The 27,161-nt window shown below is 62.5% G+C and overlaps 1 protein-coding gene across 1 annotated transcript in view; it reads left to right on the forward strand.

The window, feature by feature from the left end:
- NOTCH1 (notch receptor 1) overlaps positions 1 to 17,115 on the forward strand; it is a 46,821-nt gene extending 29,706 nt beyond the window's left edge. The window contains exons 16-34 of the mRNA XM_032634252.1: positions 1,538 to 1,657; positions 1,969 to 2,121; positions 2,808 to 3,036; positions 3,740 to 3,941; positions 4,922 to 5,075; positions 5,203 to 5,387; positions 5,848 to 5,980; positions 6,133 to 6,390; positions 6,466 to 6,578; positions 7,289 to 7,860; positions 8,066 to 8,461; positions 9,022 to 9,170; positions 9,868 to 10,084; positions 10,237 to 10,324; positions 10,425 to 10,590; positions 11,167 to 11,462; positions 12,459 to 12,606; positions 12,688 to 12,785; positions 14,071 to 17,115. Coding sequence (XP_032490143.1) covers positions 1,538 to 1,657; positions 1,969 to 2,121; positions 2,808 to 3,036; positions 3,740 to 3,941; positions 4,922 to 5,075; positions 5,203 to 5,387; positions 5,848 to 5,980; positions 6,133 to 6,390; positions 6,466 to 6,578; positions 7,289 to 7,860; positions 8,066 to 8,461; positions 9,022 to 9,170; positions 9,868 to 10,084; positions 10,237 to 10,324; positions 10,425 to 10,590; positions 11,167 to 11,462; positions 12,459 to 12,606; positions 12,688 to 12,785; positions 14,071 to 15,489 — 5,096 coding nt within the window. The 3' untranslated portion in view covers positions 15,490 to 17,115. The remainder of the gene's footprint in view (positions 1 to 1,537; positions 1,658 to 1,968; positions 2,122 to 2,807; positions 3,037 to 3,739; positions 3,942 to 4,921; positions 5,076 to 5,202; positions 5,388 to 5,847; positions 5,981 to 6,132; positions 6,391 to 6,465; positions 6,579 to 7,288; positions 7,861 to 8,065; positions 8,462 to 9,021; positions 9,171 to 9,867; positions 10,085 to 10,236; positions 10,325 to 10,424; positions 10,591 to 11,166; positions 11,463 to 12,458; positions 12,607 to 12,687; positions 12,786 to 14,070) is intronic.
- The last annotated feature ends 10,046 nt before the right edge of the window (positions 17,116 to 27,161 follow it).

The raw sequence follows: 27,161 nt of genomic DNA on the forward strand, positions 1-27,161 counted from the left end.
ATACCGGGTGCCTGGGAGGAAGTTTTAGTATAAGTAGGTCCCAAGTATTTTATCTGGTGAGGTGGCCCCCTTGGTGGCAGAGCTGGGAGCTGGGCCTGGGCTGTTGGCCTCCACGGCCCAATGTCCATGCCGCCTTGGGCCCCTGGCGGCCAGGCCGCCCTCCGCATCCGCTGGCCGGGCCTGAGGGATTCCTCTGATGGCGGGCCCTCTTTGTGTGGGGAAACAAGGAGCCTTCTGTTCCCGCTGACAGCGGCGGGAGACTTGTCCCCGGGCGTCTCAGCCTCCGCCACTGGCCTGGCCAAGGGGATCGCGAGATATGGTCCTTTCCTTAGAAGAGATTTGCCAAGTGTTAAAAAATAAAAGTCCACAACGACTAGGGCCACCAGCCCCACGGGGAATGGGCAGAGGGTGCTGCCACTGGGGACGGTTGTGGCCCCCGGCGGTCCTGAGAGGGCCCCGGCGGGCGGGGTGGGGCCCATGACTGTGGTTCTCATGACAGCGGGCGGCCCATGGCCAGAGCAGTGTTTTCTTTCACCAAAGCTGGGGAGCTGGACTTTCTCTCTCGCACCGGTGAGGAAACTCTCCCCTGGTGGCCGCCCAGGGGCTTCCGCGCCCAGGGCGCACCCGAGTCCCTTTCGGACACGTTGACATCGGGGCCCGGCGGGCCGGCGGGGAGGAGCCGGCCTGTGCTGACCTGCTTCCCGTCTGCCCGCTTCCTGCTTCCCTCTGCACAATTGTCGGAAACTCTAGCGAATTTCCTGCCTGCCCGGGTCGCCGTGGAAACCGATAGAAAGAAAGGCCCTGGACAATCACACCCGCAGGCCGGGGAGATAATGGACCACGGGGAAGATAACGCTTCCTCGCGGCCTCAGGACTCAGTTCCGTGGGCTGTAAACAGGAAGCCCTGCATAGGGCTTTCAGGGAGGAAAAGTCACCCGGTGTGCACGGGGGTCCAGCCAGACTCCCATCCCCGTCCCAGGGGTCCTGACACCTCACCCACCGCTCCCCTGCTAAGTAGCCCGTGCTCGGGGCTGAGGCTGGCCCGTCCCCGGCAGCGAGGGCTCGTCCCCTGTTGTCACGGCCTTTGTTCAGTGGCCTCCTGCATTGGGTACTTGCTGCCCTTGACACAGAGCCCCTGGATTAGCTCCCAGGCCGCCGGCTCAGTGCGGGGCCCTCTGCTACCGGGAGGCGAGGAGGGGGCGTGAGGCTGGGAGCGGGTCCAGGGCCCCTGTGACGCTGGGGGGGCATCAGTCCCAGCCCAGCCCTTGCTGCTGGCGCTTTCGGCGGGCTGAGGCCCAGGCCGTGCCCCACAGCCTGTCGCGGGGCAGGGGATCATCTGGGTCGTGTTCGGGTCCTGACTCGACCGGGCACTCACGAGGGTTCCAGTGCCACACCGTATGCCCCACTGCGGGGCAACCAAACGTGCTTTGGTGGTAGAGCCACCCGCAGGCGGTGGCCGCAGTGGTCTCTGTCAGGTGGTGCCATGGGGCGTTGACCCTCCGGGCCGGGGCTCCCCGCCTGTGCCTCTTCCCCTCAGGAGCCACGTGCGAGGTGGTGCTGGCGCCATGTGCCCCCGGCCCCTGCAGAAACGGCGGCGAGTGCAAGGAGTCCAAGGACTACGAGAGCTTCTCCTGCGCCTGCCCCGTGGGCTGGCAGGGTGAGCCAGCGAGCCCAGGAGGCGCTGGGACAGGGAGGGTGGGGGTTCCGGGGAGCTTGGGCATCTGTAGAGCAAGAGGTAGTGAGCTCCCCGTCCTTGGAGAGGAGCCAGCGGGCTGCAGAGCCCTCCCAGCCTTGGACGTCTGCATCCGGCTCGGCCCCACGTTGGGGGACAGCAAGTCGGAGAGCCCCTCCTTCCCGGGATGCCCCCAGAGGACCACCCCACGGCTGCGGAGGCCCCGCTCCTGGGGGGCAGGGGAGAGTCCTGTGGGGAGGGGGCTGAGCTAACGGCTCCCTCTCCCCCTCCACCAGGGCAGACCTGCGAGATTGACATCAACGAGTGCGTGAAGAGCCCGTGCCGCGCAGGAGCCTCCTGCCAGAACACCAACGGCGGCTACCGCTGCCACTGCCAGGCCGGCTACACGGGCCGCAACTGCGAGACGGACGTCGATGACTGCCGGCCCAGTGAGTGGCCGGCCAGCTCCGTCCACCTCCGAGATGCTCAGACCTGTTTCCCCAGGGGGGCTCAGGGCAGGGAGCTCGTCGGGGTCGGATGGGAGAGTGGACGGGGCAGCACCCGGGTGCAGGGTTGGCGCCGGCCAGCTGGACCCTCCAGGAGGGCACCCGGTCAGGGGCCGGAGGAAGTGCTGGGGGGGTGGCCGCTGTTGACCAGCGAGGTGTTCCCACGTGGTTCTGGAGGCTCTGGAGCCAGGTTGCCAGGCTTCAAGCCCGTCCTAGCATCTCCCCACCAGACTCCAGGGCTCCTCCCCCAGGGCCTTGCCTGCCCGGGCCCGGCGTGGCTCTTACTCTTGTCGTGGCCCCCCGAGGAGCGGGGCTCTCAGACCCCTGGTTCACATGACCTTGGCGTCCGGAGAAGCCGAGTATGTCATCTGGCGTCACTGGCGAGCAGGGAAGACTGACTTCAGCCTCGCTTGGTGTCACCGTTAAGCCCGGGCGTTCTTCCCTCCCTTGTGGCCTGGGGACCGGGAGCACGGGGAGGGGTGTAGACCCCAAGCCCGTGATGCAGCCTGCCGGGTCAGGGGCTCCTGGCCGGACACCGTGGGGGCAGTGCCGGGGTCCCCGCAGCTTCCGTTGCCCTGGCAGCGGGGGTGGTGCCCGCCCATCAGGCCTGCCCTCCCTTCCCCTCCCAGACCCGTGCCACAACGGGGGCTCCTGCACAGACGGCATCAACACGGCCTTCTGCGACTGCCTGCCCGGCTTCCAGGGCGCCTTCTGCGAGGAGGACATCAACGAGTGCGCCAGCAACCCCTGCCGCAATGGTGCCAACTGCACCGACTGCGTGGACAGCTACACCTGCACCTGCCCTGCGGGCTTCAGCGGGATCCACTGTGAGAACAACACTCCTGACTGCACGGAGAGGTGCGTGGGGGCCACGGCCACCGGTGCGGGTGCCGTGCAGGGCGGTCCCGGGCCTTAGGCTGACGTGGGGAGGCAGATGGGCCGCGGGGCCACGCAGAGTCTGGCAGCCTGCACGCCGAGCAGGTATCTGCCTGGTGGGCACACAGTGCCAGGCGGGTTGACTCAGATGCTCTTCCTCCTAAAAGAGCCATTGTCCATTGACCCGTGTCACTTAGAAGCCGGAACCCTGGTGGTTTATGCTGAAGAACTGGCGTCCCTCCTTCTGTCAGACCAAGGACCTTGTAACCCATCTAGTTTCCTTATTTGCCTTGGCTGCCAGGAGGCTCAGTGTTGAAGCTCATTCCTGGTTTCTGACATAACTGTCTCCCGCGTTGTCTGTGCGATTCTGTTTCCTGCTTTTTTACCTTAACCGCTATATACCACGTGTGTGACGAAGCTCCTCAGCATGAGTTACAAGAAGGCAGAGGGAGGGAGTGTGACGTGGTGAGACTCTGAGGTCCCTGGTCCTGAGTTGGTGACCTCCTGGGACTCTCCTGTTGGCTGACCTCGGGGAGGCTGTTCCTGGCCTGTCCCGGCACTCAGACCCCTTCGGCCGCACTGATTCGAGGGGGAGACGCCAGCGTGGAGGTACCTGCTTCGGCAGGGTCCCGCTGCCCCCACCCCCGCTCACCACCGCCCCCCCCTGCTGCCCACCCACCTCCAGCTCCTGCTTCAACGGCGGTACCTGCGTGGACGGCATCAACTCCTTTACCTGCCTGTGTCCGCCAGGCTTCACGGGCAGCTACTGTCAGCACGACGTCAATGAGTGCGACTCGCGGCCCTGCCTGCACGGCGGCACCTGCCACGACAGCTACGGCACCTACAAGTGCACCTGCCCGCAGGGCTACACTGGCCTCAACTGCCAGGTGAGTCAGGGCCGCAGGGGTGCCCACCACTCGGCGCCACGGCCGCACCACTGAGTGCCCCTCGCCTCAACTCCAGCTGGCTTCGCCACCCTGGGGTATGGGTGAGAGGGCCAGGCTCAGGGGGCGGGGGTGGCTCCTGGAGATCTGGGCTGCCAGCCTGGGGCCCAGCCCTGGGCTTAGCTGCCAGCTAAGGAGTCAGAGGTGAACTTGAACTCAGGTAGCAGAGGTTTACGGAGCGCTGATCTGGGGGAAGACGGCTAAAAGCCAGTGTTTCCATAGGAAATACGTAAAGGTATTGAAGATTTACATTCATTGAAGATTTTCACGTAAAACGTCAGTTGCGGGCTTCCCTGGTGGCGCAGGGGTTGAGAGTCCGCCTGCCGATGCAGGGGACACGGGCTCGTGCCCCGCTCCGGGAGGATCCCACATGCCGCCGAGTGGCTGGGCCCGTGAGCCATGGCCGCTGAGCCTGCGCGTCCGGAGCCTGTGCTCCGCCACGGGAGAGGCCCGCGTACCGCAAAAACAAACAAACAAGAAAGCATCAGTTGCAAAAGAGCTGTTTACTTTTTAAGAAAAATCTTCCTTCAAGGAAGAGCAGCTGGGAATTCCCTGGCTGTCCAGTGGTTAGGACTCCACACTTTCACTGCCAAGGGCGCGAGTTCAGTCCCCGGTCGGGGAACTAAGATCCCGTAAGGTGCGTGGCGTGCCCCCTCCCCCCACCCCCAAAAAAAGGAAAGGCAGCTGATGGTCCGGATTCACCGAGGGCCCAGAACGAGAGAGAGACCCGCACCCCAGCCCCTGGCGGTTCCTGAGCGGGGGCGCCCATGGGCCTCGGGGTCAATTTCTATAGGACGGGGTCATGAGCCACCTCGGGTGAGAGGTTCTCTGGCGCATGTGTGTTCCCCTGCCAGGTGGCATGGGCCCCTTGGGAGTTGGCGGGTGGGGGCGTTGTGAGCGAGGCTGCCCACTGCCGTCCGCAGAACCTCGTGCGCTGGTGTGACTCCTCGCCCTGCAAGAATGGCGGCAGGTGCTGGCAGACCAACGCCTTGTACCGCTGCGAGTGCCACAGTGGCTGGACTGGCCTCTACTGCGACGTGCCCAGCGTCTCCTGTGAGGTGGCCGCATGGCAGCAAGGTAACCGGCCACGTCCCGACCTGGCCCGGGCTTCCCCACGACCACCGGGCGTCTGTCCGCAGGCGAGGAGGTTTGCTGTCCGGAGGGGAGCCCAGGCCTCACGCTCCATCCACCTTGTCCCCTGCAGGCATCAATGTTACCCACCTGTGCCGGAACGGAGGCCTCTGCATGAACGTGGGCAACACGCACCACTGCCACTGCCAAGCGGGCTACACGGGCAGCTACTGCGAGGACCAGGTAGACGAGTGCTCGCCCAGCCCTTGCCAGAACGGGGCCACTTGCACCGACTACCCTGGTGGCTACTCCTGCGAGGTGGGGACCCGTCCCTGGTGAGGGTGCGCGTGTCTGGTATGAGTGTCGGCGAGGGCTGGGCCCTGGGTGGGGAGCCGGTGCAGCAGGGAAGACCAAGCCCGTAGACGTGTACGACTTTCAGTCTTATTAAGGGAGGGCTCGGTAATCAGGAAAGACTGCCTGGACGAGTTGTCCTCTGCGGGGGGGGGGCACCTGGAAGAGGAAATGGGACGGGGTTTCCCCTCCCCCAGATTTGCCCCAAGGCCCCCACCTCTATGCTAGGGAACCGGCTCTAACACCCACCTTGGCCAGTAAACGGCAGCTTCCCGGGGCCCTTCCCGGGGTCTCCCTCTGGGTCCGCCAAGTGGGGGGAACCCCCAGCTTCGCTGGGCAAGAGGGCAGCTCATGGGCCCCGTCAGCCTGCACAGGGAGTGGGGGGCGCACTGAGCCACGGGCCCGCCCCTTCGCTGTCACCCTGCAGTGCGTGGCTGGCTACCACGGGGTGAACTGCTCCGAGGAGGTCAACGAGTGTCTGTCCCAGCCGTGCCGGAATGGGGGCACCTGCATCGACCTCACCAACACCTACAAATGCTCCTGCCCCCGGGGCACGCAGGGTAGGCAGGGCCACACCCGGGGAGGGAGCGTGCGGGCCGGCGGCCGGCGTCCATTGCCTGGGCGTCCAGGCTCCCTGGTCCTGACCGCTGGCCGAGGGGCGCACCTGTGGGAGGACCTGCCGCACGGGGTTTGACGGTGCCCGGGCCTGCAGGCGTGCACTGCGAGATCAACGTGGACGACTGCAACCCCCCCATCGATCCCGTGTCCCGGGGCCCCAGGTGCTTTAACAACGGCACCTGCGTGGACCAGGTGGGCGGCTACAGCTGCACCTGCCCGCCCGGCTTCGTGGGCGAGCGCTGTGAGGGTGATGTCAACGAGTGCCTGTCCAACCCCTGCGACGCCCGCGGCACCCGGAACTGCGTGCAGCGCGTCAACGCCTTCCACTGCGAGTGCCGCGCCGGCCACACCGGTGGGTGCCGCCGGCCGGGGGCAGGGAGCGGTGCCGGGGTGGGGGTCAGCCCCTCACACCTGCTGTCGTCCCCAGGGCGCCGCTGTGAGTCGGTCATCAACGGCTGCAAGGACAGGCCCTGCAAGAACGGGGGCAGCTGTGCCGTGGCCTCCAACACCGCCCGCGGCTTCATCTGCAAATGCCCAGCGGTAGGCACAGCCGGACGGGCGGTGGGAAGGGCCCTGTGCGGCCAGGAGGGCTCCCTGGTCTGAAGGTGACAGGAGGACGCACCCGCTTGGCGCACCTGGGATACTGAGGTGGCCAGAGAACCCCGCCTCCCCCCATCCCGCACACGTGCCGGAGGACAGTGGGTGGCTTGAGTGTCTGGACTCCAACCTCCTCGTTCCCCTCGAGACCGTGTGCTTTGTGTCAACAAACTTTACGTTTAGAGCACTTCTGTAGAAAAATCGTGCCGAAGGAGGGTCCCCACGTACCGCCTCCCTCTACACACCTAGTTTCGCAGTTGCTAGCAACTTGCCCTCACGGGGAACGTTGTTACCACTTGCCGCCAGCATTAACACATCGTTAAATGATCAACACCGATACGCTGTTAAGTCAGGTCTGCTCTCCTGTGGTGTTTGGGTCTGACACGCGTGTAGTGCCACATGTCCACTGTTGCAGGGTCACGTGGGTTCGCCGTTGCCCTAAAACGGCCCCACGCTCCCCCCTGCGCTCCCTCTTCCCTCACGCCCAACCCCTGGGAACCCCCGAGCGTTTTATGTTGACTTTCTTGAAAGGGTCCGGCTGCCCGGGGAAAGGGGGATGGGGGATGCAGAGGCAAGGTCAGGCCTGGGTGGGTCCCTGGGTGTCTGGGGAGCCGGCCCACCCCGACACCCCCTGTGTGGCCCCCTCCCGGCAGGGCTTCGAGGGTGCCACGTGTGAGAACGACGCACGCAGCTGCGGCAGCCTGCGGTGCCTCAACGGCGGCACCTGCATCTCGGGCCCGCGCAGCCCCACCTGCCTGTGCCTAGGCCCCTTCACCGGCCCCGAGTGCCAGTTCCCTGTCGGCAGCCCCTGCATGGGTGGCAACCCCTGCTACAACCAGGGCAGCTGCGAGCCCACGTCCGAGAGCCCCTTCTACCGCTGCCTGTGCCCCGCCAAGTTCAACGGGCTCCTGTGCCACATCCTGGACTACAGCTTCGGCGGCGGCGTGGGCCTCGACATCCCCCCGCCGCAGATCGCGGAGGCCTGCGAGCTCCCCGGCTGCCGCGAGGAGGCCGGCAACAAGGTCTGCAGCCTTCAGTGCAACAACCACGCCTGCGGCTGGGACGGCGGCGACTGCTCCCTCAACTTCAACGACCCCTGGCAGAACTGCACTCAGTCCCTGCAGTGCTGGAAGTACTTCAGCAATGGCCGCTGCGACAGCCAGTGCAACTCGGCCGGCTGCCTCTTCGACGGCTTCGACTGCCAGCGCGCAGAAGGCCAGTGCAAGTAAGGCCCGCGGGGACGGCCGCTCCGCGCCGCGGGGGCCCCGGGGCTCACGGGGCGGCACGAGGGAGCCGTCCGCTCGCGGGCCAGGGGGAGGGCGGGGGCAGGACCCCGAGCTCGCGGGCAGGGTGGCGGGCGGGCAGGTGCCGGCCGAGGGTCCCCGGGGGCCCGGCGTGGAGGGAGCCCTGAGCGTGCCTCGTGCCCACAGCCCCCTGTACGACCAGTACTGCAAGGACCACTTCAGGGACGGGCACTGCGACCAGGGCTGCAACAGCGCCGAGTGCGAGTGGGACGGGCTGGACTGCGCGGAGCACATGCCCGAGCGGCTGGCGGCCGGCACGCTGGTGCTCGTGGTGCTGATGCCGCCCGAGCAGCTCCGCAACCACTCGCTGCACTTCCTGCGCGAGCTCAGCCGCCTGCTGCACACGAACGTGGTCTTCAAGCGCGACGCCGGCGGCCAGCAGATGATCTTTCCCTACTACGGCCGCGAGGAGGAGCTGCGCAAGCACCCCATCAGACGCTCTGTGGACGGCGGGGCCTCGCTGCTCCCGGGCAGCGGGGGCGGGCGCCGGCGCAGGGAGCTGGACCCCATGGACATCCGCGGGTGAGTGCGCTCCCGCGGGCCGCCCCCCCGCGCCCCGCGCATCAGCGCTCTTCCCACCACGTGGCGAAAGAGGCCCAGGACTTATGGGGCCTGTGGGGGGTGAGGGGCGGAGACAGCATTCCCCCAGGGGCTCTTCACCCCCCATGGCCCAGGCCCTGGAGCCTGGGGTCGGCTCTCGGCGGGGGGGGGGGGGGGGATCAGGTTCTTGACATCTCTTTCCTTCCGAGATGAGGAACAGGGACGCTCGTGGCACTCAAGGGAGCCCCGGGGCCAGGGGTGGGGCGGGAGCTCTCTGAGGAGTGTCTGTGATGAGCAGCCACGCATGCCCCGCTGGGGCTGACGTGGTGGGCCGGCAGGGGCGCTGGCCACCTCCAGGGTTGTTCCTGTCCAGACCCAGCTCCCCGCCGCCCCAGGCTGCCCCCTTGGGTTCTGGGAGTGCCTCTGCCCCCGCCCATCAGGGTGAGGCCCCAGGGGCCAGAGCTGGTCCCTGGAGGCAGTGGGCTGGGTGGGCGCAGGGAGGAGGCTGGGGTCCGAGCCCCCCGACCCCGGTGCGCCCCCAGGTCCATCGTCTACCTGGAGATCGACAACCGGCAGTGCGTCCAGTCGTCCTCACAGTGCTTCCAGAGCGCCACGGACGTGGCCGCCTTCCTGGGCGCGCTCGCCTCGCTGGGCAGCCTCAACATCCCCTACAAGATCGAGGCCGTGCAGAGTGAGTGGCCCGCCCTGCTCACCCAGCCACACTCCCTCGGGAGCTTTTGCGTGTACTGGGAGGGGTCCGCCTGGGAGGGGCTGTCTCCCAGTTCCCCTCCAAGGTGCTCACGTGCTTCGTGCCATTTGCCACCCACGGGGGTGTCGCGCCATCCAGAGTTTCGGGAGTGTCTGCTGGTGTTTTCCGCCCCGCACGCTCTCCCTCCCCACAGTGACAGCTGTCAGTGAGGCTGGCCCAGGGGAACCAGCACCTCCCAGAAAGTGGGAGCCTTTTTCTCGCCCCACCCCTTCCTCCTGATTTTTCTTTGTTGGGTATTATTTCAAAATCATTACAGCTTTTTTTTAAAAAAAAAAGGAGAGAGAGAGAAAAGAATTGATCGGTGTCATGTGAAGTGTTGAAGTTTGTATCTCGAAAATCCCCCTAAATCCTTTGTCTTAACAGCTCAATGCAAGTGCAGTGATTTGAAGTTGGCTAATCCTTCTCCCTTAAAGGAGAAAAAAGTAAAAGCCGTCTCCAGATAGCTGGCTGGTGCAGGAGAGAATTTAGCGATAGTTTGCAATTCTGATTAATCGCGTAGAAAATGACCTTATTTTGGGGGGCGGGATGGAGGAGAGTGGGCGAGGAGGCGCCCGGCCGCGGAGCCAGTGCGCTGCCCCCGGCCGCCAGCCTGCCTGGTAGCTCGGCCTGATGCCCGCAGGTGAGACGGTGGAGCCGCCCCCGCCCGCGCCGCTGCACTTCATGTACGTGGCCGTGGTGGCCTTCGTGCTGCTCTTCTTTGTGGGCTGCGGGGTGCTGCTGTCGCGGAAGCGCCGGCGGCAGCATGGCCAGCTCTGGTTCCCCGAGGGCTTCAAGGTGTCGGAGGCCAGCAAGAAGAAGCGGCGGGAGCCCCTCGGCGAGGACTCCGTGGGCCTCAAGTTAGTGGACGTGGCCGCGGCATCTGGGGGACTTGGCGGGAGGCGGGGCCGCCCCCTGTGGACCCACGGGCCCCGCCTCGGATGCCGGGCGTGGCCCCGGGGGTCTCCCAGGAGCCCCACTCAGTCCCGCCTCCCCACCCCCTCACCCCCAGGCCCCTGAAGAACGCCTCGGACGGCGCCCTCGTGGACGACAACCAGAGCGAGTGGGGCGACGAGGGCCTGGAAGCCAAGAAGTTCCGGGTGAGTTGGTGCCCCAGGGCCCCCGCCCCCGCCCCCGCCCCCGCCCTTCCCCCCTCCCGGCCCCTTTGGACGTGGCCCTCCGTTCAACCCTGTTCCTTAGTTCGAGGAGCCCGTGGTCCTTCCCGACCTGGATGACCAGACAGACCACCGCCAGTGGACCCAGCAGCACCTGGACGCCGCTGACCTCCGCGTGTCCGCCACGGCCCCCACGCCGCCCCAGGGCGAGGCCGACACCGACTGCATGGATGTCAACGTCCGCGGGCCGGGTAGGTGCCGCCGGCCCCCCGCACCACCCTCCGGGGCTCCACCCCAGGGCACCTAGCCGCTGCGGGCAGCCCGCTCTTGCCTGACCTCGTGACCCGCCTGCCCCCCTGCCCTGAGCCCTCGGGGTCAGCACCTGGAAGCTCCGCTTGGGGGGATGAGACCTGGGAGGTGGTGGGGACCCCGGGGAGTCGCTCAGCCTCCTCGCCGGCTCCCCCCTCGGGGCGACGGTCTCAAGACTCACTCTGCCCTCCGAGTTCATTTCTTGATCCGAAACGCTTCTTTTGAGACGCCCCAGGTGTTGGTTTCCTAACCACCCATTTCTTACGTGGTCTCTCTCCTGGGTGGGCTGTTGGTGAAGGTCTCGGGCGGGTCCGGAGGCGGAGCGGCGGGTGTCTCTGTCGCCCACCAGCCCGTTGGAGCTGGACTTGCCTCTGCCCTCGGGGAGCGTGCATGGGCTGCGGTGGCCCCAGGCAGGGTGGCCTCCGTGGGCCGCGCGTCCGCAGTCCCCGAGCGGCTGCTGGGGGCCGGCCTTCCTGACCAGGTCCCGCCCCTGCCCCGCCCCTGTCCCGCCCCTGCAGACGGCTTCACGCCCCTCATGATAGCCTCCTGCAGCGGAGGGGGCCTGGAGACCGGCAAGAGCGAGGAGGAGGAGGACGCACCCGCCGTCATCTCGGACTTCATCTACCAGGGCGCCAGCCTGCACAGCCAGACGGACCGCACCGGCGAGACCGCCCTGCACCTGGCTGCCCGCTACTCGCGCTCCGACGCGGCCAAGCGCCTGCTGGAGGCCGGCGCTGACGCCAACATCCAAGACAACATGGGACGCACCCCGCTGCACGCGGCCGTGGCTGCCGACGCGCAGGGTGTCTTTCAGGTGGGCAGCCGTGCCCGCGCCCTTCTGCTAGCTTGCGCCCGCCTTCCCTCCTCGTGGCCGGGCCCCGGAGCCCTCATTCCAAGCGTGGCCAGAGCAGGGGCAGCTGGCGTCTCCCCCGCTTCCCCACCTCGAGCCTTTGCACCCTGAAGGGGGCCCGAGGCCGGGGAGGGCATCAAAGCCCCGTGTCGTCCTCGCGGGGTGGCCCGGCTAGCTGCGGTCTAGCAGGAGGCCGTGGGGACCCGCAGGAAGCAGGGCCTCCTCGCCTTCCCCCAAGACAGGCTCCGTCCCCTGCGTCTGCCCCTCCCGCCTTGGCCCTCCCTCCCTGCTTTGGCTGGAGGCGTCGCCTCTGGCGGTGGGGAGAAGGGCTGGAGGCTGCTGTTTGCTGCCTGCAAACTGGGGGCTCAGGACCGGGGTGGATTAGGGACTTGGGTACCTGGGCCTCTGGGGAGTGTCCCTGGCACAGGGTGCTCTGAAAGCCGCCGGCCGGTCCCCCTGCCGCAGACCAACCAGGCCCTGGGCCGTGGTGCTCTGCACAGACGGGCAGGTAAACAGGGCGCAGACCAGGGTTTTAATTTAGTAATTTTTGACGTGCTGTCTTTCTGTGGAAGTAGGAGATCAAGGACGATTTAAATGAGCCCCTGGAGGCAGGTCCTGGCGAGTTTGCTCTGGCAGCCTCTCTGGCGCTTAGAGACATAAATTCCCACGGGCGCTTGTTTCACAGGAGCTAGGCCCGTCGCGCGCGTGGCTTGGTCCCCAGCTCCGTTCACCCAGCAGCAAACAGTGACCGTCCTTCTCACGGGTGCTCTGGCCCCAGCCCCTCTAGCGGCGGCCGGTGGTTCCCCCCCTGCCCCAACTCCATGGCCGTCCAGTCTCGCTGGGGCCACTTAGACCCCAGGAGGGGCTGCTTCCACGTCAGGGATCGGATCCCAAGCATTTGTCCCAGGTGGGGGCCTCGCGCTCACACTGGCCGAGCCTGAGACCTTCCCTGTCGCCTAGATCCTCATCCGGAACCGAGCCACGGACCTAGACGCCCGCATGCACGACGGCACAACTCCACTGATCCTGGCCGCCCGCCTGGCCGTCGAGGGCATGCTGGAGGACCTCATCAACTCCCACGCCGACGTCAACGCCGTGGACGACCTGGGTGAGCCAGGCTGCGCCCGGCGCGCGGGGGTGCCCCCGGGCACCTGCTGCTCCCTAACCCGCCCTCTGCTTCCCCTCGCAGGCAAGTCCGCCCTGCACTGGGCCGCCGCGGTGAACAACGTGGAGGCCGCCGTCGTGCTCCTGAAGAATGGGGCCAACAAGGACATGCAGAACAACAAGGTGGGCCGGCTGGCAAGTCACGGCCCCTGACACCACTGTCTTCCGACTGGGGGACCCCAGGCCAGTGACTCCAGCCCCTGGGCCTCAGCTCCCTAAGCTGTAAAGTCCCAGGAGGACCCCCTGACGCACAGATGGGGACCCCTCAGCGAGTGCCTGTGTGTCGTCGGCTCTCCCTCCCTCCTTCCTGCCGTATTTACGGGTCCCCTCTCAAGCGCAGGGCATGCGTTCCCCGCGTAGCAAGTAAGCGGCTGCAGCTCTCCGCTCTCTGTCACTGTGACCTGGACCTCAGCCCTGTCCTTGGCTGTCCCTGGGCGGGGTGGGGTGACACAGATGGTACACGTTGAGTCAAGAGGCTGGCGGGCGTGGGGGGCTCTGTGCTGGGAGGCCCCCAGCTGTAAACGCAAGTGGCCGCCTTCTGCGCCTGGACCGCCCCCCCCCCCCCCCCCCCCCCGGTCTCCCTCAGCGTTGCCACAGTCTGTGCCCTGAGGCCAAGGAGGCGCTTTCCTTCCTCCCCAACCCAGTCTGACCCCACGTCTCCTGAACTTGTCGCTGGGCTCCTCTGTGTGTCCAGCCCCACCCCGTACTTCACTGACCCCTGGTTGCATTTCAGACTGTCCTGGGGGAGGGGCGCAGGGGGCAGTGTTGGGCCCAGGAGCTCCTGAGTCCGCGGTGGGGCAGAGACGTGATCCCACCTCCCGTTGGGGAGACTCGGCCTCGGAGACGGAGGGGCTGGCCGAAGGGACTGCCGTGGCGTGGCGGCGGCCGTGGCCGAGGCCTTGTGTGTACCTGGCAGGCACCATCAGGCCTCACCCCACACGCACACAGCAGCCTCGGGGGCATATGCGGCATGTCCGCTGTACAGATGAGAAAGCCAAGACCCAGGGACAGAGCTAAGATGTCAGGGTCCCTGGGGGACCGTGTGGTGCCCACGGATGCCCTTTAGACATCCCCAAGCCCCCGAAATTGTGGCAGTGTTTGCGTCTGTGCAGGTTGGGAGGGAGGGAAGAGGGGCCACAGTCTGTTAGATTTCCTGTGGGGCCTATGACCCCCGGAAAGGTGAAGCTTTACTGATTTAGAGTTTAGGATCCCACAGACCGCCTCTGGGTGGGTCTCAGAAGATGTATTTAAGGTCTTTTTTGTTAAGACTTAACAGGCCAGGTAAAGGTAGCATGCCGGGGAGGGTCGAGATGAGCTGCCCCCCACCCCATGGCCGGGAGGAGGGGCAAGACCGCCGGTCCCTCTGGTGGCAGGTGACCTCCTCACCTGCCCCCGTCCATTCCCCCAGGAGGAGACACCTTTGTTCCTGGCCGCCCGGGAGGGCAGCTACGAGACGGCCAAGGTGCTGCTGGACCATTTCGCCAACCGGGACATCACGGACCACATGGACCGCCTGCCCCGTGACATCGCGCAGGAACGCATGCACCACGACATCGTGCGGCTACTGGACGAGTACAGCCTGGTGCGCAGCCCCCCGCTGCACGGCGCGCCCACCCTGTCGCCCCCTCTCTGCTCTCCCAGCGGCTACCTGGGCAACCTCAAGCCCGCCGTGCAGGGCAAGAAGGCCCGCAAGCCCAGCACCAAGGGCCTGGCCTGCGGCGGCAAGGAGCCCAAGGACCTCAGGGCGCGGAGGAAGAAGTCCCAGGACGGCAGGGGCTGCTTGCTGGACAGCTCGAGCGCGCTGTCGCCCGTGGATTCCCTGGAGTCCCCCCACGGCTACCTGTCGGATGTGGCCTCCCCGCCCCTCCTGCCCTCCCCTTTCCAGCAGTCTCCCTCTATGCCCCTCAACCACCTGCCCGGGATGCCCGAGGCCCACCTGGGCGTCAGCCACCTGAGCGTGGCGGCCAAGCCCGAGATGGCGGCGCTGAGTGGGGGTGGCCGGCTGGCCTTCGAGGCGGGGCCGCCACGCCTCTCCCACCTTCCCGTGGCTTCCGGCACCGGCACGGTCCTGGGTGCCGGTGGCAGCGGGAGCTGCGGTGGGGCCGTGAATTTCACCGTGGGCGGGGCCGCGGGCTTGAACGGCCAGTGCGAGTGGCTGTCCCGGCTGCAGAATGGCCTGGTGCCGAACCAGTACAACCCGCTGCGAGGGGGCGTGGCGCCGGGCACCCTGAGCACGCAGGGCCCCGCCCTCCAGCACGGCACGGTGGGCCCGCTGCACGGCGGCCTGTCGGCCACCGCCCTGTCCCAGATGATGAGCTACCAGGCCCTGCCCAACACGCGGCTGGCCGCCCAGCCTCACCTGGTGCAGCACCAGCAGAACTTACAGATGCAGCCGCAGGCACCGCAACCGCACCTCGGCGTGGGCTCGGCCACCAGCGGCCACGCGGCCCGGAGCTTCCTGGCGGGGGAGCTGAGCCAGGCGGACGTGCAGCCCCTGGGCCCCGGCAGCCTGGCGGCGCACACCGTCCTGCCGCAGGACAGCCAGGTCCTGCCCACGTCGCTGCCGGCCGTGCTGGCCCCGCCCATGACCACCGCCCAGTTCCTGACGCCCCCCTCCCAGCACAGCTACTCCTCCCCCGTGGACAACACCCCCAGCCACCAGCTGCAGGTGCCCGAGCACCCCTTCCTCACCCCGTCCCCGGAGTCCCCCGACCAGTGGTCCAGCTCATCGCCACACTCCAACATCTCCGACTGGTCCGAGGGCATCTCCAGCCCGCCCACCAGCATGCCGTCCCAGATCGCCCACGTTCCTGAGGCCTTTAAGTGAACAGCCGGCTGCCCCCAGGGACCCTGTGCTTCCTTTCCCAAGCCCTGCCGGACGTTTGCGTGCGCTCCGTGGATGTCGGGGCCGACCAAAGGAGCTGTTTTCGAAACATGCGTCTTTATACAAAACAAGAGGACAAGGATTTTTAATTTTTTTTTTTTTAGTATTTATTTATGTACTTTTATTTTACCTGGAAACACTGTCTTTTTATTTATATGTACTGTTTTGTATATCGCCGGGTAGCACCTTTTATCTGCTCCAAGAAAATAAACTAGCTCTCGATCGTGATTTCCCTGTTTAGGATAAACATTCCCAGGTGTTTGTAAAATAGAAACAAAGATTCATGATTTCCAAATGCCATTTATTTATTGATTTCCTCTTTTTTTTTTTTTTTTTTTTTTAAATCCGGAAAGAAATGTCAGAGAAGGGAGGTTTTTTGAGCCAGCATCGTTCAAAAAGCTCCCGGGGTGCCCGGGCCTGCTGCCCGTTTCCCCAGACAGCCCCCTCACCCCTCCTCCAAAGCCGGACCACTCCCCCGACCCCCGCTCCCAGGACCACCTGCGTTTTGCGAGAAGATGCATCTAGGGATAGAAAAGCAGACCCTTTAGTCCTTTGGCACATGGGTTAATTGGCTTCTAAAATAGGAAAGGAACATGTGAAATGATGTGGTTTATGTGTTTTGGTGTTCTTTTAAATGACCTTTTAAAAACATGCTTTTAAAAACGTGTTCTTGGGGTATACCAAGGGTACGTTTCATGGTACCAATCATGAATCTTTGTTTTGGGTTCAGTATTATGTAGTTGTTCATTGGTCTCGTGAGTTCTTGTTCTTTCTGGAGGCTCCCAGGCCCCCCCCCCCCCCCGCCCCCACTGATACTCAAGCGTCGTGCGGAGTGAGAAGTCAGAGGTGTGGTACCCACCTTGGACCCCACGCTGGGGAGGCCTACCCCTTTCTGGGGAAAGACACTGCCTGGGCCACCCCGTTGGAGGCGTCTCGACTTGAACTGCGTCTCCCAGGTTCAGCGGAAGATGGATTGGTGTTCCTGGGGCCCGAGAGCCGATGGGCCCTGTCTTTATAGGAGACTCGGAAAAACAATGGTTGTGTGCAGCCTCACTGCTCAGAGACCCTCGTGCCGGGGCCCGGCGCGGCTCAGTGGGGCGCTTGGGACGCCGGGAGCCTGCTTGCAGGCCACCCCTCCCGGTTTGGGGAGGGAGCAGATTCTTACATTATCAAGTATAAGCCTGTGGCAGAGTAAATGTCTGTAAATACATTTCTGAATGGGGGGTTTTGTTTAAGAAATCTGATTGAACAAATCTGTCAGGGGTCATGTTGGTAAGGGATGTCAGAACCCAGGCCCCACGACCTGACCTGCCGCCCACCGTGCTCGGGCAGCTGCTCGGGCCTCGCCGGGCACGGTGTTGGGCCACCCCCAGAGGGCATGACCAGACACTTCCTAAGATGTCACTTCTTACTGTGTTTTATAAAATAGAGTGTAGTTTACACGAGAAGGAAACTTTTTAAAAAGTTATCTACATGCAAAACTGCAGGGGATGAAAATGATGTATTTTTCATCTTTTTTGTCTGATTTGCAATAAAAATGATTCTGATGGTTGTCCAGATTTTGCTAAACTCGGCTGTGGTGCTGGCTTGCTTTCTGAGAGCGGGGAACAGCAGGGCAATCCTCTCTGAAGTACCTCCCGATGGGAGAGCGGTGGTGGGACCGCCCAGCCCTGGCCCGTGGGCGCCGGCGTCTCTCTGTCCGCTCGGAAGGTGTCCAGAGTCCCCGTCTACCACGGGGAGGCAGACGCCCCGCAGGGAGCCGGGCACATACAGCCCGACACCACCAGGCTCCGGGCTCTCCCATCTTGTCTGGGCCACGGAGGGCAAGGCACCACTGACCAGCCTGGGGACCACGGCCCGGGGGCCGCTGCAGGAAAGAGGGGCACAGGGAGGGGCCGGGAGGCCACGGGAAGGAGTCCAGACCCTAGCGTGAGGTCAGAGGGAGCCACAGGAACATCCGAGCAGGGGCACCATGGGGGTGACCCCAAGGGGTGCAGGCTGGGCAGAGCCATTGGCTCAGGGATCCTGAGTTGGGCCACCAGACGCCCACGTGCCCCGTCCCTCCTGCCTGTGCCCCTCCTCTCACCTGGCCCCGCCTGCCTCTTCTCTACCTGGCCCCGCCCCCAGGCCAGTAGCTTCAAACCAGATTTTGATTTTTTAATTAAAAAAAATTTTTTTTTAACTTTATTTTTTGGCTGTGTTGGGTCTCCGTTGCTGTGCGCGGGCTTTCTCTAGTTGCGGCGAGCGGGGGCTGTTCTTCGTTGCGGTGCGCGGGCCTCTCACTGCGGTGGCTTCTCTTGCTGCGGAGCACGGGCTCTAGGCACGTGGGCTTCGGTAGTTGTGGCTCGCGGGCTCTAGAACGCAGGCTCAGCAGTTGTGGCGCACGGGCTCAGTTGCTCCACAGCATGTGGGATCTTCCCGGACCGGGGATCGAACCCGTGTCCAAACCAGAATAACAGAGAGTCCGGTGACCCCCTTCCACGGCAAAGTGCCACCTGCCCCTGGGCCTGGCCTATTCAGGCACAAAGGTGAACCCAGGATTTCCTCACTGAGTTCGGATGCTTCGTTCCTGGGACAGGAGGTTCCGGGAAGTGGAGTGTGGCAAATGGCTGAATTTCCATCTTCGGGGGGCGGGACTCAGCCTGAATTCTGCCCAAAGAACACCCACGCTGCAAAATTACACTCCTAGGTGTACACTTGAGAAAAGTGAAAGCAGACTCACACAAGTGCGTCTACAGACGTGCTCACAGCAGCCAAGAGGTAGTAACAGCCCAAATGCCCATCCGCCGCCAAATGGGTGAGCCAAATGCAGTGGCCCACGCTGTGACGGCTAATTGTATGTGTCCACTTGGCTGGGGGGCCATTTGGCCAAACGTGAGGGTGTTTCTGGATGAGATTAGCATTGGAATCTGTGGGCTGAGTAAAGCAGACACCACCCCCTCCCCCGCCCATGCGGGTGGGTCTCACCCAATCAGGTGAAGACTTGAACAGAACGAAAAGGTTGGGTAAGAGGGACGTCCTTCTGCCGACCACGTGAGCCGGGACGTCAGTCTCTTCCTGCCTTTGGATTTGCACCAAAGCATCAGCACCCCTGGTCTCGAGCTGCTGACCACAGATCTGGGGACTTCGGAGCCCCCATAATCGTGTGAGTCAATTCTTTGTAATCAATTTCTTTATGTATTGATACATCCTGTTGGCTTTGTTTCTCTGGAGAACCCAGACTAAATAGACATATGATGGAATATTATTCAGCCACGAAGAAGAGTGAAGCTACCGACACCTGCTACAGCACAGCTGAAACTCAGAAACATCGTGCTGAGTGGTTGAGAGTCCGCCTGCCGATGCGGGGACGCGGGTTCGTGCCCCGGTCCGGGAAGATCCCACGAGCCGCGGAGCGGCTGGGCCCGTGAGCCGTGGCCGCTGCGCCTGCGCGTCCGGAGCCTGTGCTCCGCAACGGGAGGGGCCGCAGCAGTGAGAGGCCCGCGTAGCGCAACAACAACAAAAAAAGAAGCCAGACGCTAGAGGTCACACACTGTATGGCTGCATTCGTATGAAACGTGCAGACGAGGTAAACCCGTAGAGGCAGCGCGCAGATGAGTGGTCCCCAGGGCTGAGGGCAGTGGGGGAGGGGAAGCGACTGCCCAGTGGGGCTGGGGTGTTACGCTGGGTGATGAGACGCTTTGGAACTTGATAGAGGTGGTGGTTGCACATTTTTAACGTATTAAGTGCCATTGAATTTGCTGTAAAATGATTAATTTTACGTTCTATGAGTTATACCTCAATCAATTATTTTTTTTAAAAGAAAGAACTCCTAGCAGTGTTTGAACTCCCAAGAAGTTCACTGGGGCTGTGGGATTCCCACAGATGCAGCAGGACGGGCCTCAGGGGACCCAGGGGTCATGAGGAGCGCCTCTCTGCTACCCAAATCTTTGGGGCCCTCAGCAGCAAGGAGAAGGGTGCCATCTCATGTTTAAACGGGGCATGCCTGGAACCTGGCCCTGCCCACCGCTTTGCTGGCAAGGTCCTGGGGGGAGGGGCAGCTGCAGCCACAGAGCAAGGGCTCTGCCCTCCCCTGCCCGAACCTCCCCTGACCCTCAGGAACTCAGCCCTCAGCCGCCCCCAGGCTCGGAGGCACTGGCGGAGGTTCTGCAGGCCCCAAGTTGCCCACCGGATGCTGAGAGGGAGTGTACAACCCACCCGTTTGTCCCACTGGGACCTGAACCTGCTCCCGCTGCCCCGGCTACCCTGCCGACTCACCTCCCTCCAACTCGCCATTCTCATCCTGGACATACAGCCCGACTCGGTCTGCTCCGCCGGCCCCGCCTTTGAAGGACCCCCGCCTGGCCACCATGCACCTCCCAGGGAGGACACAGCCCCTCCCGTGGGGCTAAGCTCACCCAAGACACCCCTGGCTTGGGGGTCTGTCCTGGGCTGAACTTTGTCCTCCCAAAAGTCATATGTTGAAGGCCTAGCTCCCCGGACCTCAGAATGTGGCTGTGTTTGGAGATGGGTCTTTAAAGACTTGGTAATTAAGGCAAAGTGAGGTCGTTAGGGTGGCCCTAAGCCAATGTGACTGGTGTCCTCGTACGAAGAGGCGGTCGAGACAGAGACGTGCACAGAGGGAGGATGGAAGACCCAGGGAGAGGGCGACTACCTCCCAGCCCAGGAAAGAGGCCTCAGGAAGTCAACCTCGACAACACCTGGATCTCGGCCTTCAGCCCTCAGAAATGAATTTCTGTTAAGCCACTGGCCTGTGGTACCTTTCTTTTTTTGGACCACGTTGTGCACTTGTGGGATATTAGTTCCCCGACCAGGGATTGAACCTTGGTCCCGGCAGTGAAAGGGCTGAGTCCTAAGCCCTGGACTGCCAGGGAATTCCCTGTGGTACGTGTCCTGGCAGCCCTAGCTGACTAACAGAGCACACCTCTCAGGTGCCACACGCATGTCCACATCCCCAGCAGCCCCAGCCAGCTGGCCCTGGTGCTGCCCTGGTTCCCTCCCCCTCCTCAGCTCGTCACTCCCCAGGGATCTGGAGACTTGCACTTTTCAACATGCAAAACACATGAGGTTGACACAGAGCTGCCAATCCCAATCCACCCTCCTGATGCTTCCTTCCCTCCTGACTGCTTGTGGTCAGGGGCCGTTTGTGGGGGGGGACCTTCCTCAAAGCATCCAGGGTGGTTCAGAGCAGCACGGTCCAACAGAAAGGTAATGCAAGCCACATGTGCATTTCAAAGACTTCAGCAGCCACAGTAAACATTAAAAGAAACAGGTGAAGTTTATTTTAATACAATTTAGTTAATCCAGTAGATCCAAAATATTATCACCTCAGCCTGTAATCGACATAAACAGTTAATGGGATGTCTTACATGCTTTTTGGGGGGGGTAGGAGGGAGACTGTGTCTTTGAAAGCCCGTGTGCGTACCAGGCTTACAGCACACCTCAGTTTGGACTGGTCACAGCCCCAGGTGCTTGACCAGCACACGTGCGCACAGACACCGCGTCGGATGGCACGGATTTAGACCGTCACGGTGGCCTCTCGGCACCTCTCAGTCCTGCAGGAAAGCCCGAGGCCCATCACTGGCGTGGGGTCTGCTCCACCTTGTCCCCGAGTGAGCCCCAAAGGAGGCTCTGCACCCCTCTGGCCAGAGCAGAGACGGGACCCGTGGGCGAGGAGGGACAGCATTAGGGCCCACAGATAAACAGACAGGCAGGGCTACTCCACACCAAGAAGTGAGCAGTGTCTCCGGCCTCCGCGCTGCCTGGGGGCCTTGGGCCGCACTGGCTCTCTTGGTTAAGAAAGGCTCGCTTCCAGAGAATGTGCGCAGTGAGACGGCCCTTAGCCGCGGAGCTGACTCCACTCTGCGGCGGCTTCCTATCGCGTCACGGGCCGACGACAAGTCCTTTGTGGGCCACCCCGATCCAGAAACCACACCGCCGGAGCGGGGCAGAGCCGTCAGCGGCAGACGGTGGAGAGCTTCCTACACTCACCGCTTGTGATGGGGCCCCGGGCATAAGAGCAAAGGATTATTCTGTTAAAGTATTTCATTCAGAAACCTAAACAATGTGGTCCAGATTGACCCCAGGGCAAACGGAGACCCAGGAGCACTGTGTCCCGAAGGGTGTTTGACGGGTTTGGGGTCAGAGCATCCTTTCCTGCAGGAACTCTTAGGCTTTGAAATGATGGTGTGGACCGTGCATCGCCAGGAGGGAGCGCATGCCCACTGGTTCCCAAACGGACTCACCTATCACAGATGAAGGGGCGACATGGGCTGGACACGGGTCAGGACAGGCTGCTCCTGGTGACTCCATCTTCAGGATGATTCAAGAAGCCACACTGGTTGCCGCCGTGCTTCCCGATCTGTGTCCCTTGTGTCTCCACCTTCCCGGTCGCAGCTGTTGACCCGCAGGCAGGTGACTTGTTGTCTCCGAGACTGTGTCTCAGGGGTAACGTGGGAACTGCTCTGAGCCAACCTCCTGGGCTTGTGGTGGGGCCAGGACCTGTCAGGTCGCCGACGTAAAGCTCCTGGCACGAGGTAAGGACTCAGAAATGGCACCGGGTTCTACAGCTGCGTTCCCTGCGCCGCCCCGGGGAAGCGTGTGCTCGCTCAAGCCAGGCAGCAGCCTCTTTCGGGACACGTGACCATCCCCGTTCAGGACGGAAAAACCCAGGCTCGACGAGGTGACAGTCTGAGCTCCAGAAACGTTATTTCTGTGTAACACAACAGACGCCGCGTGCGAAGGGCCTCAGAGTTACACTGTTGACTTTTCCACACACCGGCGAATGTGTGGCCCTTCCCGAACCACACGGTGATGCGTTATCAATACTTATTATGACTCTGTAGTTGTGTATGGATTCACAATATTCACTGTAAGTCTGTGTACAGACACACCTCAGAGATATCGCGGGTTCGGTTCCAGACTCCTGCAATGAACTGAGTATCACACTGAAGGAAGTCCCAGGAATGTCTTGGTTTCCCAGTGCACGTAGAAGTTATGTCTACACTAGGTGTGCAATAGCATTATGTCTAAAAATCAATGTACATATGTTAATTAAAAAATACTTTATTGCTAAAAGCATCCCCTGCGCTTTCAGTGAGTCATAGGAATAACATCAAAGACTGCTGACCACAGACACTCTAACAAGCATAATACAGAAAAAGGTTGAAATATTGCGAGAATTACCAAAATGCGACCCAGAGACAGGAAGCGAGGAAACGCTATTGGAAAAACGGTGCCCATAGACGTGCTTGACGCAGGGTGGCCACAGACCTTCAACCTGTAAGAAAACGTAGTATCTGTGAAGCACAGTAAAGCGAGGTGTGCCTGTACCAGAGCTTTTGTCAGCCTGATTTGGCATCTCTTCGATTTAAAATCAAGTCTTGGGACTTCCCTGGTGGTCCAGTGTTTAGGACTCCACGCTTTCACTGCCAAGGGCGTGGGTTCAGTCCTTGGTCGGTGAACTAAGATCCCGCAAGCCGCGCCAAAGACAAGACAAACAAAACCAAAACGAGCCTCAGAAAAGTGTGTGACGTTGGGACTTCCCTGGTGGTGCAGTGGTTGAGAATCCTCCTGCCAATGCAGGCGACGCGGGTTCAAGCCCTGGTCCGGGAAGATCCCACATGCCGCGGAGCAACTAAGCCCGTGCGCCACAACTACTGAGCCCACGTGCCACAGCTACTGAAGCGCCTAAAGCCCGTGCTCCGCAACAAGAGAAGCCACCGCGATGAGAAAGCCCACGCACCACAACGAAAAGTAGCCCCTGCTCGCCGCAACCAGAGGAAGCCCGCGCACAGCAACGACGACTCAACGCAGCCAAAAATAAACAAATAAATAAATAAAATTTACAAAAAAGAAAAAGAAAAATGTGTGACCGTGAGTAGGTTACTTATTCCTCACCAGCCATTTCCTTACCCGTAAAATGAAAGAAAGAGAAGGACACTGCCCTGAAGCGACATTCCCCCACCCCCGCACCCTGGCCACCCCTGGCTCAGGGCCTCCCCAGCGACCAGCGACCTAGTGGGTGAGGGATGATGCCGAGGCTAGATCCAGCCCCCATAGCTGTGAGGATTAAATCACTGAGCACAGCGCTCGAGAAATCCACATCTTCTGTTTTTCCATTAAGCTCGACTCTGGGAGGATTTACGGAGCACCTACTGTGCTCCGCAGACCCCGCCACCCTCTGGGGTCCAGAAATGAACAACCCCCCAGAGAGGGCTGCAGTCTGGGGGTGCTGCAGGGAGCCAAAGGTTTTCCTCTGGCTGCACCGGTGCCCAGAGACCCAGCGGTCCCGGGAGGAGCCGCCAGCAGGGCAGAGGCTTGCTGGGGCCAGCCTGCCTACACGGAGGCGGCTCTCTGCCTCCCCCTGCTGGCAGCGCCCCACCAGTGTCCCCTTTGGCAAGCGGGTGGCCCGCGTGGGGACTTCCAGCGGGCCAGGTGAGGCCAGGTGAGGCTCCGCGGTTTATAGTTTACGTCTGTACCTCACCTAACGCTCGGGTCCATCACCCGTGACAGTGCTGTTGTCCCTTTTTACAGATGAGGAAGCTGAGGCTCAAAGAGGTAGGTGACTTCCCTGAGTTCACCCACTTGAGCCAGAGCGTGCAACTCCCCAGTCAGTGTCCTTACAGCCACCTCAGGGGTCACCTCCCCTGGGAGGACCCGGAGGGCCTGGAGACCCTACCTTGCTCAGCCCCTCACCATTCAGACAGGGAAACCCACGCTCAGGGAAGTGCCAAAGTCACCTTGCCAGGAGTTAATGCTGCAGCCAGTCTGCCACTCGGCAATCTGCAGGTGTAGGAGTTCTTCCAAGCTCCACCCTAGGCCCTTTCCAATTCCCGATCCACGGTCCCAGCAGGCCTCCAAGTCCACACCTGTAACTTAGGTCACCACCGATGCTCAGGACTCCTGCCTCGTTTGTTCCCTTGGCTGATGTGTGCGGAGCGTGTGCCGTGCCAGGGGCTGCAGATGCAGCTGGCAGCCAGAGAGCCACGTCCTGCCCTCGGGGGTCATCCGGGGTTTGGCTCTCCCCACCAGCCTGGCCCCAGCAGCCTTGCCACTCCCCTGGGGGACCCAGGGCTACCTCCTGGGCTCCTGACTCTGGCTAGTGCCCTGCCGGACAGCCCAGGGGAGGCTAAACCGGTGACGTCACTCCTGGCTGCTGAAAAGCCCCTGAGAGCTTCCTTGCTTCCAAAAGTCAAGTGTAAGTCCCCTCTCGGCGCCCACGGAGCCCCACGCGATGGAGCCACGCCCAGCGGCTCCCGGGCCGCTGCCTGCTCTCTGGGGTCCACCCCCTGCCACTCCAGAAGTTTGTCTTCGCGTCAGCCACAAGTGCTCCTCCTTTCCCATCCCTGCCTCTCCCCGCCCCCCAGCAGGTGGGACCCAGGCCGCACTGGGCACATCCGCTGCTGCCCAGCATCCTGCTCCCCCAGGGACAGGAGCCGCACCTGTCTGTGCCACGGCCGCAGCCTCGGCTCCTCCCGGTGCCTGGTGCGTGACGGGGGCCCAGCAAACAGCTGTGTGCTGCTCTAGGAAGGACGGCTCCCGGGTTTTCCAGGGCCTCGCTGCAGCTAAGGAGGACACAGCGCACGTTTCCCCGTGGCTCGTATGCGGTCGGCATCTTCCTGTGTTTTCTGCTTCACCCCTGTTGCTACTCACCTTATATGCTCAGTACTTGGCTCAGTGATTTCAAACAGAAAGTTCTCTGAGACCTCCTAGGTGCCAGGCACGTTTGCAGACGCTGGAGAGGACAGTGCCATGCTCAGGCTACAGTGCCACTGACGGTGATGACATTTACCAAGCCTGGCTGGCTCAGGGCTTGGCCTGGATATGGACCTCCTCCTGCAAGGCCCTGCGGGGGCCCAGGATGGTTCTAGTGGTGTTGGCCTTATGCCCCTGGCCTGCACCCTCATTGAGGGGCCTCCCTCTCCTCACCTGCAGCCTGGCCACACACCAGCAACCCACCTGGATGCACCCCGACAGGGGCCCCCACACACAGGGGCCCGATGCCCAGGTGCCACGGAAGAAACTCTAAGGCACAGCTATCTGCGCCTCGGGACCTGCTTTCTCCTGAAGGAACTGACCCCCATCCCTTCCTCTCCAGCCACTCCATCCTCTGGAAGCCCATCCTGCCAGCTCTTCCCACCTCTGAGGCCCTGACATGCTTTTTGCCTGGACCACTCAGCCAGCCCCGTCTCACAGAGGCTGCCCCTTCTCGCCAGGACGAGCTGGGCAGGCCCATTCCCACGCCCCCAGCCTCAGCACCCAGGACTGAGGGTGTGCGTCGGGGGCTGAGCAGAGCACCCGGCCTGGAACAGGCCTGCCCTACAAACACCCACAGACCACACTTTACGCCCTGCGGGGGAGTGAGGGGCACAGGCTCATGGCCACGGGCCGCCGGGCCTTCACCTACACTGAGACTGCTGCCCGCCCCAAGGGCCCCTGGGAGGACTGCCTGGCAGGTCGGTCATCAGGGATGCTGAGTGGGGACGCCCGACCTCTCCCCAACAAGGCGCTCACATCAGACCAGCGCTGTCCAATGGGAATGTAATGCCAGCCACGTATGGAATTTTACACTTCCTGGCAGCTACGTTAAAAAAAGGAAACAGATGAAATAAAATTTTATAGTATATTTTATTTAACCCAGTAGATCCAAAATATCATTTCAACAGGTAAGGCTCTCACTGAGCTACTTCACAGCCTCGGCACCGTGGCGTGGACCCTGCGCTCAGAGCGCACCTTGGTCTGGACCAGCACCCTGGAAGGTACAGGCTAGTGGGAGAGGCCGACTGTCACAATACTGAACACAATGTGACAAAGTGCCGTAATGATGACGAGACAGCCCGGTTCTCTGGCACCGCCTCGGCCCGTTGTCCCTCTGCCCACAGCAGTTCTGTCCCGTGCGTTCTGGGCAATATGACTGCAGCTCATGTGACTACGGAGATGACGTGAGGAGCTACAACATTTCCCCCAGGAAAGAGCGGCCGATTCTAACCCACCCAGTGGGGGCTTCAGGGAGGTGGTGACATTTGTATCCAGCCTCCAAGTATGAGCCAGGGGAGAGGCTGGGAGAAAGGAGAGAGGAGTGGACATTGCAGGCAAAAGGAAGGGTGCCTAATCGAGACTAGTGATGGCTGTCGTGGCGGTGCACCTCCTCGGCACAGCCCCCGCGTCCCAGTTTGCCCTGACAGCGCCAGTTCACACCTGTTGATCCAGCACATGTGTCAACAGCACCTTCTCTCAGTCCCCAAAATGTCCAGGTGCTCACCCTGCTTAAACCCCAGGTTGACGAGGTTGAGGAAGGTGACAAAGGGCACACAGCATCGAGGTAGCAGGCTGGGTCTTAAAGCAGATGGTCTTTGACTCTGAGCCCTGTCTCCATGGCCCAGAGGCTTGATGGCTCAGCTGTGGGCCCAGGAACCCTCTCCTGCACACCAGCCTACAGACAGAACCTGAGAGGGTCTCCACACACAGCTTAGCGGGAGGGAGGAGGGGAGGGGAAAAAAAGCCCCAAGGCCCTTGCAGGTCACCTTTGCTAATCACAGCTTTCCTTAAAGTCACCCGGTAGGAGTCAACAGTGTGCTGCCTCTTTAACAACCCCCCCAGGGCCCGGAGGTCTC

Source organism: Phocoena sinus, chromosome 6, assembly GCF_008692025.1.
Source record: "Phocoena sinus isolate mPhoSin1 chromosome 6, mPhoSin1.pri, whole genome shotgun sequence".
In the NCBI taxonomy this organism is placed as follows: Eukaryota; Metazoa; Chordata; class Mammalia; order Artiodactyla; family Phocoenidae; genus Phocoena; species Phocoena sinus.